Source organism: Panthera uncia, assembly GCF_023721935.1.
Source record: "Panthera uncia isolate 11264 chromosome A1 unlocalized genomic scaffold, Puncia_PCG_1.0 HiC_scaffold_17, whole genome shotgun sequence".
In the NCBI taxonomy this organism is placed as follows: Eukaryota; Metazoa; Chordata; class Mammalia; order Carnivora; family Felidae; genus Panthera; species Panthera uncia.
In genome coordinates this window covers 78,834,969-78,852,392 of record NW_026057577.1, presented here as the reverse complement: position 1 = coordinate 78,852,392, position 17,424 = coordinate 78,834,969, and the positions used below count along the sequence as shown (strand labels likewise).

Sequence of the window (17,424 nt, the reverse complement as noted above, 5' to 3'; positions counted from 1 at the left end):
AGTACACAGGTTTAAAAAGCAGTAAAGATGCGGTGCCTGATGGCTCAGTCAGAAGAGCACACAATTCTCGATCTTGGCATACTGATTTCAAGCTCCACAATGGGTGTAGAGGTTACTAAATTCATTCATTCATTCATTCATTCATTCATTCATTCACTTTAGAAAAAAAAAATACAAAAGCAAAAAAAATAAAAAGAATAAAAACAGCAGTAATGAAAGCAAATGTCGACCGGTATACATAACTTCACTGTCATGAGAGAAAGCTTCCAATATCTCAAATTCAGGCAGGAAGCAGTGGTCAACCTTAACATAACAGACTCCTTAATATGCTGAATGCCAAGGATGCATTTCAGTAAAGAAAAAACCTCTGGTCCAGGAGACTACCAAAACCTAGCTTTGTAATCTCGAACTCACGCAACTTCTTTAGGCTTTAGGAAATGAAATAATTAACAGCACAAATAATGGTGTTGTGAGTACTAGCTAAACTCTCAACTTCCTAAGAGCTTTGAATGCATTATCCTCTTTTAACCTCATAACCCAAAGAGGTGTTATGGGAGCTTGATATACACCATTCAAAGGACGATTAAATGAATGAAGAATCAATACATAGAACCATTTTGCACATGAGGAGTCGAGTTTCAGAGGCCCAGAACTTATTTAAGGTCATATACTGGAGTAAGTTGGTCCCGCCAATATGCCAGGTTTATTCAACGCGCAAGTCGACTTTGAACACGCCACTGCATTGAAGCATACAGGAGAGGTTAGGTGACTGGTGTGAAATACTGACAAACTTAAAACCTTTTCCACACACCTACGGTTTTCCATCGTCCGCACCACACTTAACATGTCTCGGTATGACGGAAAAGGAAAACCAGCCCCTGACTCACCACCAAGAAGCTGGACCTTAACAGCAGTGACCTCCCCGCCCAGGCTCCCGAACGCGTTCACCCCCAAACCCCTCCCCTTCACGGATCACGCACAACTTGTGATCCTCAAACTACATTTCCCATAAAACCTTGCGAGGACAGCGACCCTCCGCCGGAAGTCAGGAAGGCTCTTTCTGACGCCGGGAAGAGCGAGCGTGGGGTTTTCCCGGTCTTGCGGCAGTATCCTGCTTTCCTCTATTCTGGTTACCTTTGGTTAGTAACAGCAACGGCAAGTTAGTCGTCCCCGGTGCCCGCTCTGGGTTGGGTGGCCAGTTCTCAGTGCTTTTTGATCTCAGCGCTGTCGGCCTGGCCATGCTGGGTGGTTTGGCGCAGTTTCGGGGTGCGGTGCGGGTGCAGGCGCGGGAGCTTCCCGATGGGGGCCGGGGGTGCAGCCTCTCGGCTGCTGCTGGCTTTCCAGTCCAGTCTTTGAGGTGGGGAAAACAAAATGCTGCTTCAACTGTAGATTCACGTTAAAAGAAGGAATCTCACAGTAATAACAAGAAAAGAAACTATCTCAAGGCATTTAAGCGTTTGGAGAGAGATTGCGTACGTGTTGCTTGACTGGTTAAATGGCCACCTCGAATGCCCAAGGACGTGGAAATCGTTAAATAATGGGCAGTGACTTCACTGACAGAGCCGTATTTGAACTCTGCCCTGTTTCTTGAACCATGTGACATTGAGCGAGGCATGGGCCCCGGGTACACATCGGTAAAAATGGATGTGGTTTCGTTAAAATCTAAGGCCCTTTTAACCTTCGTTAAACGACCTCTCAGAATGGTCTGTTCTTTTTGGAAAGCAAGGGCGGCATTTAGCTAAATCACCTTATCCTACCTTCAAATCCTTACCTTGTGGAAAACCCGTCAATGAGAAACGAAAAAATAAATCCAGCAGCCGAGGTGGATTTCAGATTTTGTGTAATTTTCTGGAATGAGAAATGGTTCTGTTTCTAGATGGCTTTTCTGCCAAAAAAAGCTTCCTTTCTCCTGAGAATATTGAATCCTTAAGAACTGTACTGGGGATAGTGAATAGTACTATATTTTTGGAGGGCAGTTTTGCACTCTGTCCTGTGGAGTGGCCTCTTGGGAAGGTGAAGAAATGAATGACCTCAGAACGTAAGACAGTAAAATACTGCTTAAAGAAAACCTAACTGAAGAACCTGTGTGATATTTTGTGGAAAATCAATTTACGGGAAAGGCAACTTGGAAGGGAGACCATACATGAGTCAGTATACAGCAATAATTCAAAATAAAGTCCTGGAAAGTTGTAGTTTTTCTTATTGATAATATCCGTAAAGCATTTAGAAATCTCAATATGAAGAGAACAGTGAGATAAATTCTATGGTAAATCAAAAGAAATAAAAAGTTGTTTTCTAATATAGAAATCACTCCTTCTAATTTAAGTTGTAAACATATTTTCACCGTTCCTGTGAGTAGTTTTTTCTTAAGCTTTTTGTTTTAATTCCAGTATAGTTAACATACAGTGTTATGTTAGTTTCAAACGTACAATATTGTGATTCAGCAATTCTGTACACTATTAAGTGTTCGTCATAAGAGTGCTCTTTAATCCCCATCACCTGTTTACACACACACACACACACACACACACACACACACACACACCCCTCCCCTTTTGTGAGTAGTCAGATTTGACCTTTTTTATAAGTAGCGGAAAAATACAAACAGGAAAGGTGAACAGTTAATCTTTTTGGCCCATGTTTCCCCTAAATTTTGTTCATACTCATAAAATTGATCAGCCAAATTGCATTGTGAGAACACTAGACACAAAAGAAGTTAAAATGTATGGATTATAACCTTTCCTTTTTAGGCTAAATATCTTCTTGCTTAAAATGATAGAAGTGTAGTCAGAATCACAAATCAATTCTTAGTAGCATTTCACTAAACGAAAATTCATACCTTAAAAAGTACTTTGTTCTCAGAACATAACTCCTAGAGAATTTAAGCATGAACTGTTTCCACAAAGAATTCCTCAGTCTGTGCCCTACCACATTCAATCCACAATAAGACAATTTTTATAAAGAGGTAGGAAACATTTTCTATATATTTTGTTCTTACTGAAAAAATGGAGTAACAAAGCAGACAAAGTTAATGGTTTAAATAGTTTCTGTCATTCAAGTTTTGACAAAGTGACCACCAGCACAGTGTTCAATGAGAGATCCAAAATACATGGTCATTTGATTTATGACAAGGATGACAACTGCAGCACAATGGGACAAAGATGGTAATTTCAAGAATGGTGCCAAGTCAAATGGACTATCCATTGGATAAAAATGAATCTTGCTGCTACTTTACACCATGAACAAAAATAGTCCCACATGGATTATAGAATTAATTGTACAAGGGAATGCAAAAAAGTATTTTCAAGTGAAACGTAACACAGGTTTCGAATAATTAGCTGTAGGATCATAATTTTCCTAAAGGCAGGCACCTATTTCTGACAACATTGCCTCTAAGAGAATACTAGTTATCATCTGCTAAAAACCCTCTGACTTGACTTCTGTCTGCTTTAACCCCTCTCGTTCCCTTGATCTATATTGAAATCTCTCTGATCTGCCTCAGGTACCTTGACACCCCCTCTCAAGGATATGCCCCCCCATTCTCTTTTATTGCCAAAGATCTTTATACATTGTGTTATACACCCCCCATGGTGAATTATATTTAAAATTCTCAACTGATAACAATTTTGAAATGTATACTATGATGACAGTTGGCTATAAATGACCTCTTGAGTATATAGCTTTACAAACCATGCCTATTCTAATTATATCAGCATTCACATAATATTCTAGCATTGAACAAAAAGCAAATGAAAATGAAAGGTTTTTTTCTATTTTCCTTTTTTTTAAGGAAGAAATGTCTTCTATAAAAAGAAGCCCAAAGCAAGAAATAATTTCCCAGTTTCACTATTCAGCTGCAGAAGGAGATATTGCCAGGTTAACCGTAATCCTCAGTCATTCTCCATCTCTTCTCAACGAAACTTCTGAAAATGGCTGGACTGCTTTAATGTATGCCGCAAGGAATGGACACCCAGATGTTGTCCAATTTCTACTTGACAAAGGGTAAACATTTTAGGCACTACTACTTGAAGGGCTCTGTGGTTTCATTTCTGGGTTACATATTTCCTTTTAAATTTTTCATGTAGCCATATTTATACCAATAGACTTCTAAATAACTTGTTGACCAGTTTTATTATATAAAAACATAGAAAAATACCTAACTAAAAACTTTTCTTCTATTGAGAGAGGAACCCTTCATACTTAATAACAAAGCAAATTTATGAGTTAGTCTAATCTTTTTCCCCCAGGTAGAAAATGTAGATCTACCCACTATGGCTATCAAGAACCCCTTGTAAAATTGTAATTTCTTCCTATAGCACATAAAACTTACTGTTTTTTATTTTACAGTTCTCCAAAAATTTTAAATATCTTGCTATCTCTAACTTTGCATCATCTATGATTATGTCTTTTAACCTTCCCATTAGTACATCATGTACAAAAAAAAAAAAAAAACTTACGTAATAATGATTAGAGGGCTATTATGTGCATCTGGAAATATTTTACTTTAATAAATATTAAAGAAAATTTTTATTTCCTATTTTATTTTTCTTTCCATTTGTAGGTGTGACAGATCCATTGTCAATAAATCAAGGCAGACTGCACTGGACATTGCTAAATTTTGGGGTTATAAGCATGTAGCTAACTTACTAGCTAATGCTAAAGGTGGGATGAAGCCTTGGTTCCTAACTAAGGAAGTGGAAGAATGTGAAAATTATTTTAGCAGAACACTATTAGACCGAAAAAGTGAAAAAAGAAATAATTCTGACTGGCTAGTAGCTAAAGAAAGCCATCCAGCCACAGTTTATATCCTTTTCTCAGATTTAAATCCCTTGGTTACTCTAGGTGGCAATAAAGAAAGTTTCCAACAGCCGGAAGTCAGGCTTTGTCAGCTGAGCTACACAGATATAAAAGATTATTTGGCTCATCCTGAAAAGATCACCTTGATTTTCCTTGGAGTAGAACTTGAAGTGAAGAAAGAGTCATTTAATTATGCTGGAGAAGTCCCAAGAGAAGAAGATGGGTTGGTTGCCTGGTTTGCTCTAGGTATAGATCCTGTTGCTGCTGAAGAATTTAAGCAAAGGCATGAAAATTGTTATTTTCTTCATCCTCCAATGCCAGCTCTTCTGCAGTTGAAAGAAAAAGAAGCTGGTAAGAAGTGAATACGGTTTACTTGTATTGGTAATAATCTGGTTTTGGGAACTGGGTTGTAATTATATGTATCTGCATTTTCTAGGAGGCACACTTTTTTCATCAAGCCATGAAGTTAGGCTATCTTCATTAGAAATTTCCTGAAGTTCTCACTCTAGGGGACTACTCTCCTGAGCAGTTACAGCAGTTCTAATCAGCCAAGATTAGTTTCCCTAGAATTAATCCTACTGCATGCTGGTTTTATTTGATTCTTCACTGAATAATATTAAGCACCTGCTATACACTGAGCCTGATGGCAAAGACCTTGACTATTTTGTTTGCTGTTGCTGGGTATGCTAGTTCAGGTGGGATCTTATATGCCATGGTAAGAAATTAGGAGTTTTATTCTAAAGTTCATTTAAATGTTGTAATCTGACCTATGTTTTAAAAAGAAACAAAAAACAAAACCCCTCACTCTGCCTGCTTTGTAGATCATGAATTGTAGGTCATGAATTGTGAAGTCAGAAGTCTTATTAGAGGGGATTGAAGGTTACAGTAGCCTAGCTAAGAGATTACAGTGCATTGGGTTGATGGAGAGAAAGGGAGAGTTTAAGATGTTCTGGAGGTAAAATTGATAGGGCTTAATCAGTAGGTTGAGACTACTGAGAGAGAGGATAGTAACCTGGACTACAGCCTGAATGAAGGTGACAGAGATGGAGAAAAGGGGGCATGTTCAAGATATATTTTAGAGAGAAAATCTTCAGCACTTGTTGATGGATTGGGTTTGGGATATATAACGATGAAGAAAAAAGATCATGAATAATTGCTAGGTTTGAGACTTTAGTAATTTGGTAGATAGTGATATTTCTTGATAAAATAGCATAGGGTGACAAGTTGAGCAAAGGAAGCAAGACAGACTTGAAAGAAATAAGATTTTAGTTTTGGGCATATTTAGATTTAGAGAAGGATATTAGAATTTGGAACACAGAGGAGAGGTCTAAACTAGAAATACCCATATGGGAGTCATCAACATGAAGGTGATATTTAAATCTCAGGGAACTACTGAGATTACTTAGAGAATTGAGAGCAAGCAAGAAAAAGCCTTAGAATCACATGTAAATCCCCCTAAATTTTGAAGTCAGGTAGAAACAGAGGAGCCACCTAAGGTATTGTTGACAGTGTGGCTATAACCTAAGAGGAAAACAGGAGAATGCTCATGGAAACCAAGATGGCAGAGTATTTCAAGGGAGTGGTCAAATATACCGAATGCTGTTGAGAATTTGAATAAGATAGAAAAAGATTTTTTTAAAGGATCTTTGGTTTTAGAATATGAAGCTATTGATGAATTTAACAAGTGGAATATCAGTGGAGTGGAAGGAATATAAGCTAAATTGTGGTTGATTGAAAAGTTAATGGGAGGTAACGAAGAGGTCACTCTCAATGTCCACCTTTCCTTAGATGTGTGGTAGGCCCTTCCAGAGGCTGCTTAGATGCCTCCTCCCAATGTCTGAATTGATATGTTTTATTCTTCACATCTGTGGAGAACACGTAATTTTTTATAATAGCACATGCACACACTCAGGGGAAGCAGAGTAGGAGGGAGAATCTTAAACAGGCTCCAAGCCCAGCATGAAGAGCAATGCAGGGCTTGATCTCACAACCGTGAGATCATGACCTGATCTGAAATCAAGAGTTGGACACTTAACCGACTGAGTCAACCAGGCGCCCCAAAGTTGCACTTTTTTTTAAGTTTATTTATTTGGGGGGGCGGGGGATGGGCAGAGAGACGGGGAGAGAGAGAGAATCCCCAGCTGTGCTCTGTCCTGTAAACACAGAACCCAATGCAGGGCTTGAACTCACCATGAGATATGACCTGAGCTGAAACCAAGAGGCAGACACCTAACCAACTGACCTACCCAACCCTGCACTTTTTAAAGAAAATTTCTTTGTAGCAATATAAGTTTAATATCAAAACAATCTCTCTCTCTCTTTTTTTAATAGTTAGGAAACTGAGGACCTTTCATTCATTTAGTGTGTAAACTTACATAGTTAATGTAACCTCTTCATGCTTCATTTTCCTCCTTCAGGAAAAGATAATAATAGTACCTATATCATTGCTCTAACCATTAAATAAGATGATGTAACCCATTGAGCTGCTTTTTATTTCACATAAAATATATTTGTATTATTTGTCATTCATACTATCCATCCATACCACACTATCCTCTGTTTCAGGTAGTCCAATAAAAATATACCTGTTTTCTTCATTCATTCATTCATAAATACATACATACATACATACATACATAAAATCATGTATACAAACATCTTTGCATGATGTTGGCATATAGCATGTACTCAATAAATATTAGCTTGTCTTATTGAAACAATATTGAAATAATGTAGATATTTAGCATAAATTACATACTACAAGGTAATGTAGTAGACAAATATTTAATGTTGCCTGTGGTTCATTGAATTTCAGTATTACATTTGTTTTTACGTATGGTTTATTAGTTTTTGTTTCCCAGTTTAAAATATTGTTATTTATGGTTATTTTGCTTATTTCAAAAATCCTTAGACCAAATAATGTATTTTAGGGAGAGCAAGTTTGTCAGGCAAATGCAAATGTAGCATTTCCAGTTTTATTGCTTCAGTTGTAATATTTCTGGTCGGGCCATATTCTTTTTTGAAATATCAGGGTATCTAGCCAAAGTATATATATACTAAGATTTTTTTCTTGTAGGCATTTTTTTTTCATGAACAGAGTTAACCATGAATGTTATAAATACAGTATTTTTTTAACATTCCATTAAGTTTCCAGTTGTAAACAGGATATGTTTCACAGTGACAAGGAACAGTAGTTTAATCACCCAGGAAAAGAGAAGTTCCTACAGTTTCCTACTAATATTTTTTTTTATATAGTCCAAGTCTAAATTAGGAACTGGCTTTGTAATGTATTTTTGTAAAAGTCTCTATTATAAAGTCAATTTTTATAAAATCACTATACACTAGAATCTTGTATATCCAAAATTTAAAAATCATCTATAGTAAAAGCCTGAGGTAATATAGTATATAAGATAGATGTTAGTACATCTGTGTTATATGAGAATTGTATTTATTAGTTCATATTAAAGTTAAATCTAATTTTCATATGTCATCTGTTGGATTAAATCTTTTACTTTAAAAGAAATATACACATCATAAAAATAGGAATACTAACATCCTTGATCACAGAGCTACTCAGAAAATATAGAGTATGCCTTTACTGACTTAACATTTTACTTGATATTAATTTGTTTACAGTCTATCACAGAATTAAAACTTTTTATGCTTCTCTTAAAGGGGTTGTAGCTCAAGCAAGATCTGTTCTTGCCTGGCACAGTCGATATAAGTTCTGCCCAACGTGTGGAAGTACAACTAAAATCGAAGAAGGTGGCTACAAAAGAGTATGCTTAAAAGAAGGCTGTCCTAGCCTCCATGGTGTTCACAATACATCCTATCCAAGAGTTGGTAAGCCTTTTCATCTACAGTGAAATCTCAGCCATCTGGAATCTTAGGGAATAAGACATTCTCTGAAGACAAGATTTTGAGTTGTTCAGGGGTTTACCTTTTTATTAAAAGTATGTTTAACTCTTAAGACTACAAGTATGTATACTTTCATGACTTTTAAGTAAGGGACATTGTATATAATTAACTCATAGTTTAGAAATGGCTAATCAATATGAATTTGATGTATTAAAATAGGTGGTTTCAAAAGTCCACCAATCTGGATCCATGTAGTGCAGAAACAAACAAACAAAAAAAGCCCCAACATTTCAGTGCCTGTTTGAGGCATCACCAAAGCAGTAAAACTAGCTTTTCATCACTGCTGGTGTCTGCCTCCTGCTCTCTTCCTTCTAATTGCTGCTTTGGAGTCTCCTGTAGGTTTGGAAATCTGAGAACCTAGTCCTTTAAAACTTGTGGAAAAAAAAATAGATAGTCTGAGCAATATCTGAGCAGGTGTCCTGGTAGTAAAGTGCATGACTTGGTGAACCCTGTTTTCACTGCTCAGGAGCATTTTACATTTGATTCCTGTTCTCAGTCATGACCTAGTGGATTAGTGACTTCTGGGAAATAAACTGTTACTTAATTTAAATTTTATTTTTTTAATGGCTTAAAATTTAATCATAGAGCCACATTAGCTTTTAAAAACATTTTGTTCAGGATTAGGATGGAAGGGAGAGGGAAATTCACATTTACATAGTAAAATTTGTATTTTCTTTATGCCATGTAATATCTTCTGTAACTTTTTTATAATTGAAAAATAACAATATGCCTAGCATACCATAAGTATATAATAATTGTTGCTATTTAGAAGACAGAAATGGTCTTCCTTTAGTTTATAATATTCTGTGCAATTTCCCTGAAATACTTTGTCATCAGGCAGAAAGAAACCATCACATAACTAGACAAGAGTCTTGTTCTAGGAGATACAACTTATTATAGTACTCGACAGTGATTTTACACAATGAGTCTAAATTATTTTTTTCTATCATTCATTCATCTTATTTTTAAAAAACAGATCCCGTGGTAATCATGCAAGTTATTCATCCAGATGGGACCAAATGCCTTTTAGGCAGGCAGAAAAGATTTCCCCCAGGCATGTTTACTTGCCTTGCTGGATTTATTGAACCTGGTAAGCCTTTTTCTTCATAACTTTAATTTTCCTTTAACTTATAATTCACAAATAAAAATTCTAGATAGCATTTGACAAATTCTCATGCTATGAAATTGGGATCTTTTTAAATTATTTTTCTGTGTATTTTAAGTGGTATAATTTTGTTTTTACTAGAATAATTTGGTTTTGATAATTCAACATTTCTTCTTTAATATATTGCTATTACACAAGGTATCTGTATCACTTACACCTCACTGGACTCAACTGTGTCACCTTTTCAAAGAGGCCTTCTCAGGTAGCCCCAAATACATTAGTTAGCCTCGTACCCTACACTCACAATTCTGTCATCCTGCCTGACTTTTCCCTACAGCACTCATCACCACCTGACATGGTATGTATGTATGTATTATCTTATGTATGTTTGTATCTGTTTATCTATCTACTTATTTATTATCTACTCACACCAGAAAGTAAGTTCCATAAGGGCTAGGACCTTACTTCATTCATAGTTGTAGCCCAAACCCTTAGAACAGTGCCTTATATACAGTAAGAGTTCAATAAATAATTTGTGGAGTAAATGATAATTAATATACATGTTTAATCTTAACTTCCAGTATTAATCTGCACTAGTAATAATAGTAAACATACATTGTGCCACTCTGTTTCGAAGGCTTTCCATATATTGAATCATATGATCCTCATACAGCTTTATAAAATAGGTACTATTACAGCAGTTTTGTAGATGGGGCACTAAGGTACAGGAGCTGGATAACTTGCCCAAGATCAAATAGCTAGTGAGTGGGTAGGGCAGAGATACAAACCTGGACATTTTGGCTGAGTCCATGCTGTTAACCACTCTGCTGTCTCTAATAACTCTAGACTATATTTTTAACTGCTGTGTACCATTTTATTTATAAATATTATTCAACTTACCCATTCTGCTCTTGGATGTTTAATTTATATCAGAGTTTCTGCTATTGTAAACACCCCCAAGAATATTCTTATGTTACTACTTGTGCACATTTGCAAGAGTCATGAAGGGTTTATACTTGAGAATAGAATTGCTAACTCATAGTATATGAGAATCCTAACCTTTTGTAGATGTTGCCAAGTTGTTTTCTGAAGTATCCCTACCAATTTACACTCTTTCTAACAGCATATGAAATGTTCTGTTATTCCATATCTTCACTAAGTTAGGATTTTCATACTTTATAATTTGCCATTCTGATGGGTATGAAATAATGTCACTGTAGTTTTCATTACTGTGCTGATGGAGCATCTTTTTCAAATGTGTTTTAGCCATCCAATTTTCATTTTCTCTGAATTTTGCATGTTTATATTCTTTGTCTAATTTTGTTTTGGTTGTTTACCTTTTTTTTCTATTTTACGAGTTTTACAGTATGCTAATCTATAGCTATGGTCTTGCAAATATCTTAATGCTAGTCTATGACTTACCTTTCCACTATATTTTTTGGTGAACATAAGTTGTTAATTTTAATATAGGAAATATATATTCGTCTATTTCAATTTTTTTAATGTTTTTTATTTTTATTTTTGAGAGACAGAGTGAGACAGAGCACACACAGGGCAGGGGCAGAGAGACAGGGAGACACAGAATCTCAGGCAGGCTCCAGGCTCTGAGCTGTCAGCACAGAGCCCAATGTGGGGCTCCAGCACACAAACCATGAGAACATGGCCTGAGCCAAAGTCTGACACTTAACCAACTGCACCACCCAGATGCCCTTATATAAATCTATTTCAAATAAAAAGCTACATTTAAATAGCAAAATATTATTAAGCTTTCAGATAAACTTAGAAACCTTTATTCTACTTCTCAATTCCAACAAATCAGAAATATAAACTATATTTATAGGCATTATTTATCATAGCTGAGTCAACAGTCCTCTAGAAGAACAAAAACATTTAGAAAGAAAAAATACTTTCATTTTCTGTGGTTTTTAGAATTGTAGTTTTATGTGGTCTTCAGCTCTTTTGAGAAAAGTTATCTGCAATGATTTTTTGACAACATAAGAAAAAAAATTTCTTACATAAGAAATTTTAGCCTTTTATAAAAATCTTGTAATAATAATTTGTAACTATTTAGTGATAATAAATAAATGAGATAATATATAAAATGCTTGCATAATGTTTAGCCAGTATCAGCGCTGGATAATTGTAGATGTTACAATTGTTACAATGTAACTAAAAATTTGGACCCTTTAGAAAAGTATTATGGAATCTTGATTATTCATGTGGTCATATACTAAAAGAAATCATGCTTTCTTGAATTCCAGTCTAGTTTTAGGCTCTGCATTCTGATTCTTTGAATTGGGTTTCTGTCCAAAGTGATTTCCAAATGTGTGAACTATTCAGAGCACAAAATGTCTAGGAGATGTTCATCAGCTACTTGTTCTTTTGCCCTATTTGATTAGGGGAGACAATAGAAGATGCTGTTCGGAGAGAAGTAGAAGAGGAAAGTGGAGTCAAAGTTGGCCATGTTCAGTATGTCTCTTGTCAGCCATGGCCAATGCCCTCCTCCTTAATGATTGGTTGCTTAGCTGTGGCAGTGTCTACAGAAATTAAAGTTGACAAGAATGAAATAGAGGATGCCCGCTGGTTCACTAGAGAACAGGTAAAGTTCAATTTAATTTCCTTCTTCTATTGATTGTTCTCTGACTGTATCAGTTTGGGCATACAGCAAGGATATATGTTTTCAACAAGTTGAATGAATGGCTATGGCCCACTCATCATGCATGGATTACAATGTAATTGATGTGTCCTATGTTAACTCATTCTGTGGGAGTCTTCTAGTTGATGATTCTGTGCCTTTTTCTAATTTCAAATGCCAATCCTTCAGATTAATGATACCTTTCAATGGACTTAAAATAGGTAAACATTATTTCAAAGATGAAAAATAGGAATATTATTCTTAACCTTTTTATATTTTAGTTTACAGCATTAAAACAAGTAGCTCTCAAAAAATATCAATACAAATGCTTAAAATTGTTGAAAAGTTCTTGTTCATTTTAAAATATGCTTAAGGACAAGAATAAAAAAACTATATAACAAAGATACACTCACAAGAACTTTTTAAAACATTATCCTCCAGTACTAGAAGGCAAGATAAACTACTTATCTGTGTTTTGCATGACCTAAAGTATTTGTGTAGAAAAAAAATGGATACACTATTAGTAGTGAAGACCTGAAATCTTTTCTGATTTTGCCTAAACAAAATTAATTTTATTTTATGCTCAACCTCAAAAAGTAGAAATCAGATTTTTTTTTTCAAAATTTTATAAAAGGGAACCCATTCCAAAAGTTGACTTCACTTTGAAAATAAATGTGGAGCATATACTTTTCTTTTTTGTGACCTTACTTTCATAAGAGAATATGTCTTTCTGGAATATTTTGTTAAATTGTCAAATTTCATTGAATCTACTGAAATTACTGTACTAAATTTTGCATGTTGAACTTGGGTGTTGTCACTTTCTCCTGTTGTTACTGTAAAAATCATCATGTTTAATTGGATTGTATAAGCATAAGAATAGTATTTAAGTGTGACAGTGTTGAAATCCTAATACATTTTATTATGGTATATTTTAGGTTGTGGATGTTCTGACCAAAGGGAAGCAGCAGGCATTCTTTGTGCCACCAAGCCGAGCTATTGCACATCAATTAATCAAACACTGGATTGGAATGAACCCCAATCTCTAAATCAAATAACTAGACTTTGAATATTAATTGACTTCTAATACCACTTATTCCTCAAGTGAGAATAGAAATATCCGGTGCTTTTTAGAATGTCACAACACAAAATACCATACTAGGATTCAGAAATATTTCCAACATGTACTTTCCATCTTAACCATAGAATTTGTATTTTTATAAAATACAACACTGCCTCAGATTTTTTTAAATCTGAGTTTGCCTTCTCCAAACATTTTTTTTTTGATTGTGCTTCACAGTTCTGTCTCACTAAACCATATTTCTAATAAAAAAAAAATCATGTCGTAAAGATGTATGTTCTAAAAATGTAAACAAACCTGAATTCCAGTGCCTCTTTTAAGCATTAGACCAATCACTATATTTCTGTTTTTGAGAAATGAGACAAAATAATTTTAATGAATTTTAAGCTTCATTTTCAGTCTTTTCATTACTACAAAGATTCTTTCAGTTGTCAGTAGCTGATTTTTGCTCACTTCCCATTGTATTCCATTTTTTGTTCTGGCTCCTTTGTTCTAGCAGTGGTGCTATTATAGTGTTGCCACTAGTCTGCTTTGATCAGTGTTAAGAATTTTCTACGTTAACAACTGCAGTGATCAGAATATTGTGCCTTCATGGAAGGAGACCTTAAGTGAGCGTACCACTGTGTATGCGACTTCCCCCTGAAACCTAAAATCAATTAATCTGTTATACTCAAAGTTGTTCTTAAGACAAATCAGAATTCTCTGCTTTTTCACTGAAATTAAATGTATTTGAAAGGAATTCACCTCAAAAATCAGATGCTAAATATTTCCCAGATAGATTTATGTATTCAATAAAAACACTGGCTTTATGTCATTTTGTGATAAGGGATATATCTGCATTAGCAAAAAATTATGTAATCATTACTAATATTAAACTCCAATGCAACATTTTGATTTTAGCCCTCTTTCAGCGTATTCTAAGAAGACTTTATAAAATAAGTGTATTTTAGAACTGAATCAGAGGAAAATAGTAATTCACAATTTTGTAACATAGAGCTGTCATATTTTAAGGCTGTTTTGAAATTAAGTCTATAAATGTATAAACTTATATAATTTGTTTATTATGTTAGAACTGGAAGAGATCTTAAGAATGATATATGTAGTTCAGTGACATTCTTTTATAGATAAGGAAAAAGAAATCCTGAAAGATGAATTTAACTAATTTAATCAATTAAAGGTGAATCAACTAATTAATCAATGAAAGTTACACAATTACAACTTACTATTGTTAATACAATTAATTGTAGTTACAGTTAAATAACTTAATTTTAACGGTCTGTACTGGATAGCCCACTGCAAGACTCTCCCTCTAATAGGAAGTAGAAACTACTACTAAAAATATAGGTAGAATAAATTATAATAAGGGATGATAAGAACAAATTTAATTTACCAAATATTGTTAATTACAATTTTAGATACTAAAATCATTTAACTTAAATGTGATTATTTTCTTAGATAAAACTTTCCTGATGAACAATGATTTTCTTAGTAATTGAAGAAAGCTGATTGGTATCAGGACTGTAGACAAAATTGACTTACATTAGACATTTAGATACATAATAAAATTTAAACTTCATAAGTAAGTAGAAAATTATGTGCCTTGATTATTATTAAGTATGATGACTTGGGGTTCAGGTTTACTCCAAATGTACTTAGAGAATCTAAGATTACATCGCAGAGTTCTAGGTTTCCATGTTCAGATAGTAAAATAAAATACAAAATATCAACAAAATGTAGTTATGAATTTAGTTTCAGATAATCCTATACCCAGGGAAAATCATTAAGTATAAATTATTATTAGTAATCATTCTTAACATTGCTTACCTCTAAGAGGTGAATAGTTATATGTAAATAAAAGGAATAGCAAAGAAATGGTAAAGGTTCAAGTACCATGAATGTATTCTAATGGAAATGAAGGTAACAATACATTAAAATATTTATTTTCTGTTTTGTGTTACGTATTTTTTAATGTTTGGATAAATGTCTTCTGAAAACTGAAAAAAGCCCAATTTCAGTCATCCTCTCTTGTTTAATGATGTGTAAACAACAAGTATAAAAGCCCTTTTAAAAGTAGCCATATTTGGCAGTGCCTGGTGGCTCAGTTAAGCATCCAGCTTTGGTCAGGTCACGATGTCATAGTCTGTGGTTCGGATCCGTGAGTTCGAGCCCCGTGTCAGGCTCTATGCTAACAGCTCAGAGCCTGAAGCCTGCTTCAGATTCGGTGTCCCCCTCTCTCTGCCCCTCCCCCACTCATGCACATGCACGTGCTCTCTCTCTCTCTCAATAAATAAACATTAAAAAAATGTTTTTAAGTAGCCGTATTTGGAAGACAGTTTTTATTTTAGGTCATATGTATATGTATATACACATACATATATATATAGTCAATTTTTTATCTTCAGATATGAAGTTATTGGTCTAGTCTAATATCTATTATTACTCATCTCATATTACTAGTCTTTGCATTTTGTATTTTTCACTGTTTACTGTTCTTGGAAGGGCTAGAAGAATTAGAAGCCTACATGTTTCATTTAGTTGGAAAAATGATTTAAGTAACTCTTTCAAAGAACAAGTTGGAGATTTGAATGAAGACAGAAAAGAATGGAACAACAGAGGGTAAGACCACAAGGTGTTTGTTGTTGGTTCTAGAACTGTGTTGCTAATCCGTATACTGCAAAATAGCAGGTGAAAATGTTCTATAAAACAAACCCATCAATTATTTAGAATAAAATCTCCCCAATGCAAATTTTATTAGGGATGAGAACCAACTATTAGATTCTGAATATGAATATATATATATGAACATACATATATGTACATATATATAAATATATATGTATTCATGTTCACATATTGCTGAATAGGTAGGAGTGATAGAAGTTGCACTTTAAAGGCCTATTTCTCTCTAGTAGAAAAATATCTAGGACAAAGTATTCCAAAGTGCAAAATTAGGTTTATCTGTCTACAAATGTAAAAGAGGTAGGTCTTGAGGCAAACCAGAAGTACTTGCAAATGGGTGGAAAAAGAGGGTGAGAGAATTTGACTTCAGTGCAGGTAGAGGCTGCTCCATAAGGGGTTCAAATGCTTGGGAGCTTTGACACCACAGGGGTGGATGAGAGGCAGAGAGGGTGTATTTCCAGGAGACAGGGATAACGTCGCCTAAAGCCTACATCTTCAAAAAGTCTCACCAGTCAAGAGAGAAATGAAAAGGAGTTCTTTTTGTGAAAATACACTCAATGCAGAAAAAAAAATTTTTTTTTCCCTACACCACACCTTGTCCTTTTTCTTCCAGGACACTCAGGTAGAATTCAAAACAGTTTCTGTAAAAGCAAGTGCAGTTTGTTATCATCTACAATGGATTTTCAGATGATTCATTTTATTTGCCCGAAGTAGAATGGTCAAAAGGAAAGTTATTCAGGTAATAAAGATGGCATAGGAAAATGGGTAATCAGGAATATGAATTCTTTTATTGTTTGGAAAAATATTTTCTCAACTGTAAAATAAACATTTGAACATGTTAACTGGGCTAGCAGGCAAATTCCTCATTCTATTTTCACTTAAGGGTATCTACATATAATTGTACTCCTTGGTAGAAGTAGCACTTTTAACTTTATTCCTTCAAGAATACTATGTTTCCCTTTTCTGGCTAAGCATACAAGCCATAAATAGACATTTCTCCCTTCACAATTCCCATTATAATGATGTTGTACAGAATAGCGGGGGCAGGTGTGGAATTTTAAAACATTTTAAGTTAAAAAAGCAGACTTTCTGCTAATGGAGACTTTTTTTCATTCTAACTAGTCTGAGAAGAGACAGACAAAATCTAGCATGAGGAACAAAAAAAAGTTCTGGCTTTCCAATCCTTGGCTCGTGGAAACTATACCAGACCAA

The 17,424-nt window shown here is 34.7% G+C and overlaps 1 protein-coding gene and 1 long non-coding RNA gene across 3 annotated transcripts in view; one reads left to right on the top strand and one right to left on the bottom strand.

Annotated features, from left to right (window-relative positions):
• LOC125934348 (uncharacterized) overlaps positions 1-1,526 on the bottom strand; it is a 123,021-nt gene extending 121,495 nt beyond the window's left edge. The window contains exon 1 of the long non-coding RNA XR_007461338.1: positions 1,135-1,526. This is a non-coding gene — a long non-coding RNA (uncharacterized LOC125934348). The remainder of the gene's footprint in view (positions 1-1,134) is intronic.
• On the top strand, positions 972-15,168 carry NUDT12 (nudix hydrolase 12). Of its 2 annotated transcripts, none has more exons than XM_049647691.1 (7): positions 972-1,139; positions 3,795-4,002; positions 4,562-5,148; positions 8,473-8,640; positions 9,692-9,805; positions 12,220-12,419; positions 13,391-15,168. In XM_049647691.1, exons 2-7 carry the CDS (start codon positions 3,797-3,799, stop codon positions 13,499-13,501), a joined length of 1,386 nt encoding a protein of 461 aa, XP_049503648.1. In that variant the 5' UTR covers positions 972-1,139; positions 3,795-3,796; the 3' UTR covers positions 13,502-15,168. The 2 variants fall into 2 exon arrangements, with proteins under 2 accessions (XP_049503648.1, XP_049503647.1); XM_049647690.1 differs by having other exon boundaries at positions 3,791-4,002.
• Positions 15,169-17,424: the final 2,256 nt, after the last annotated feature.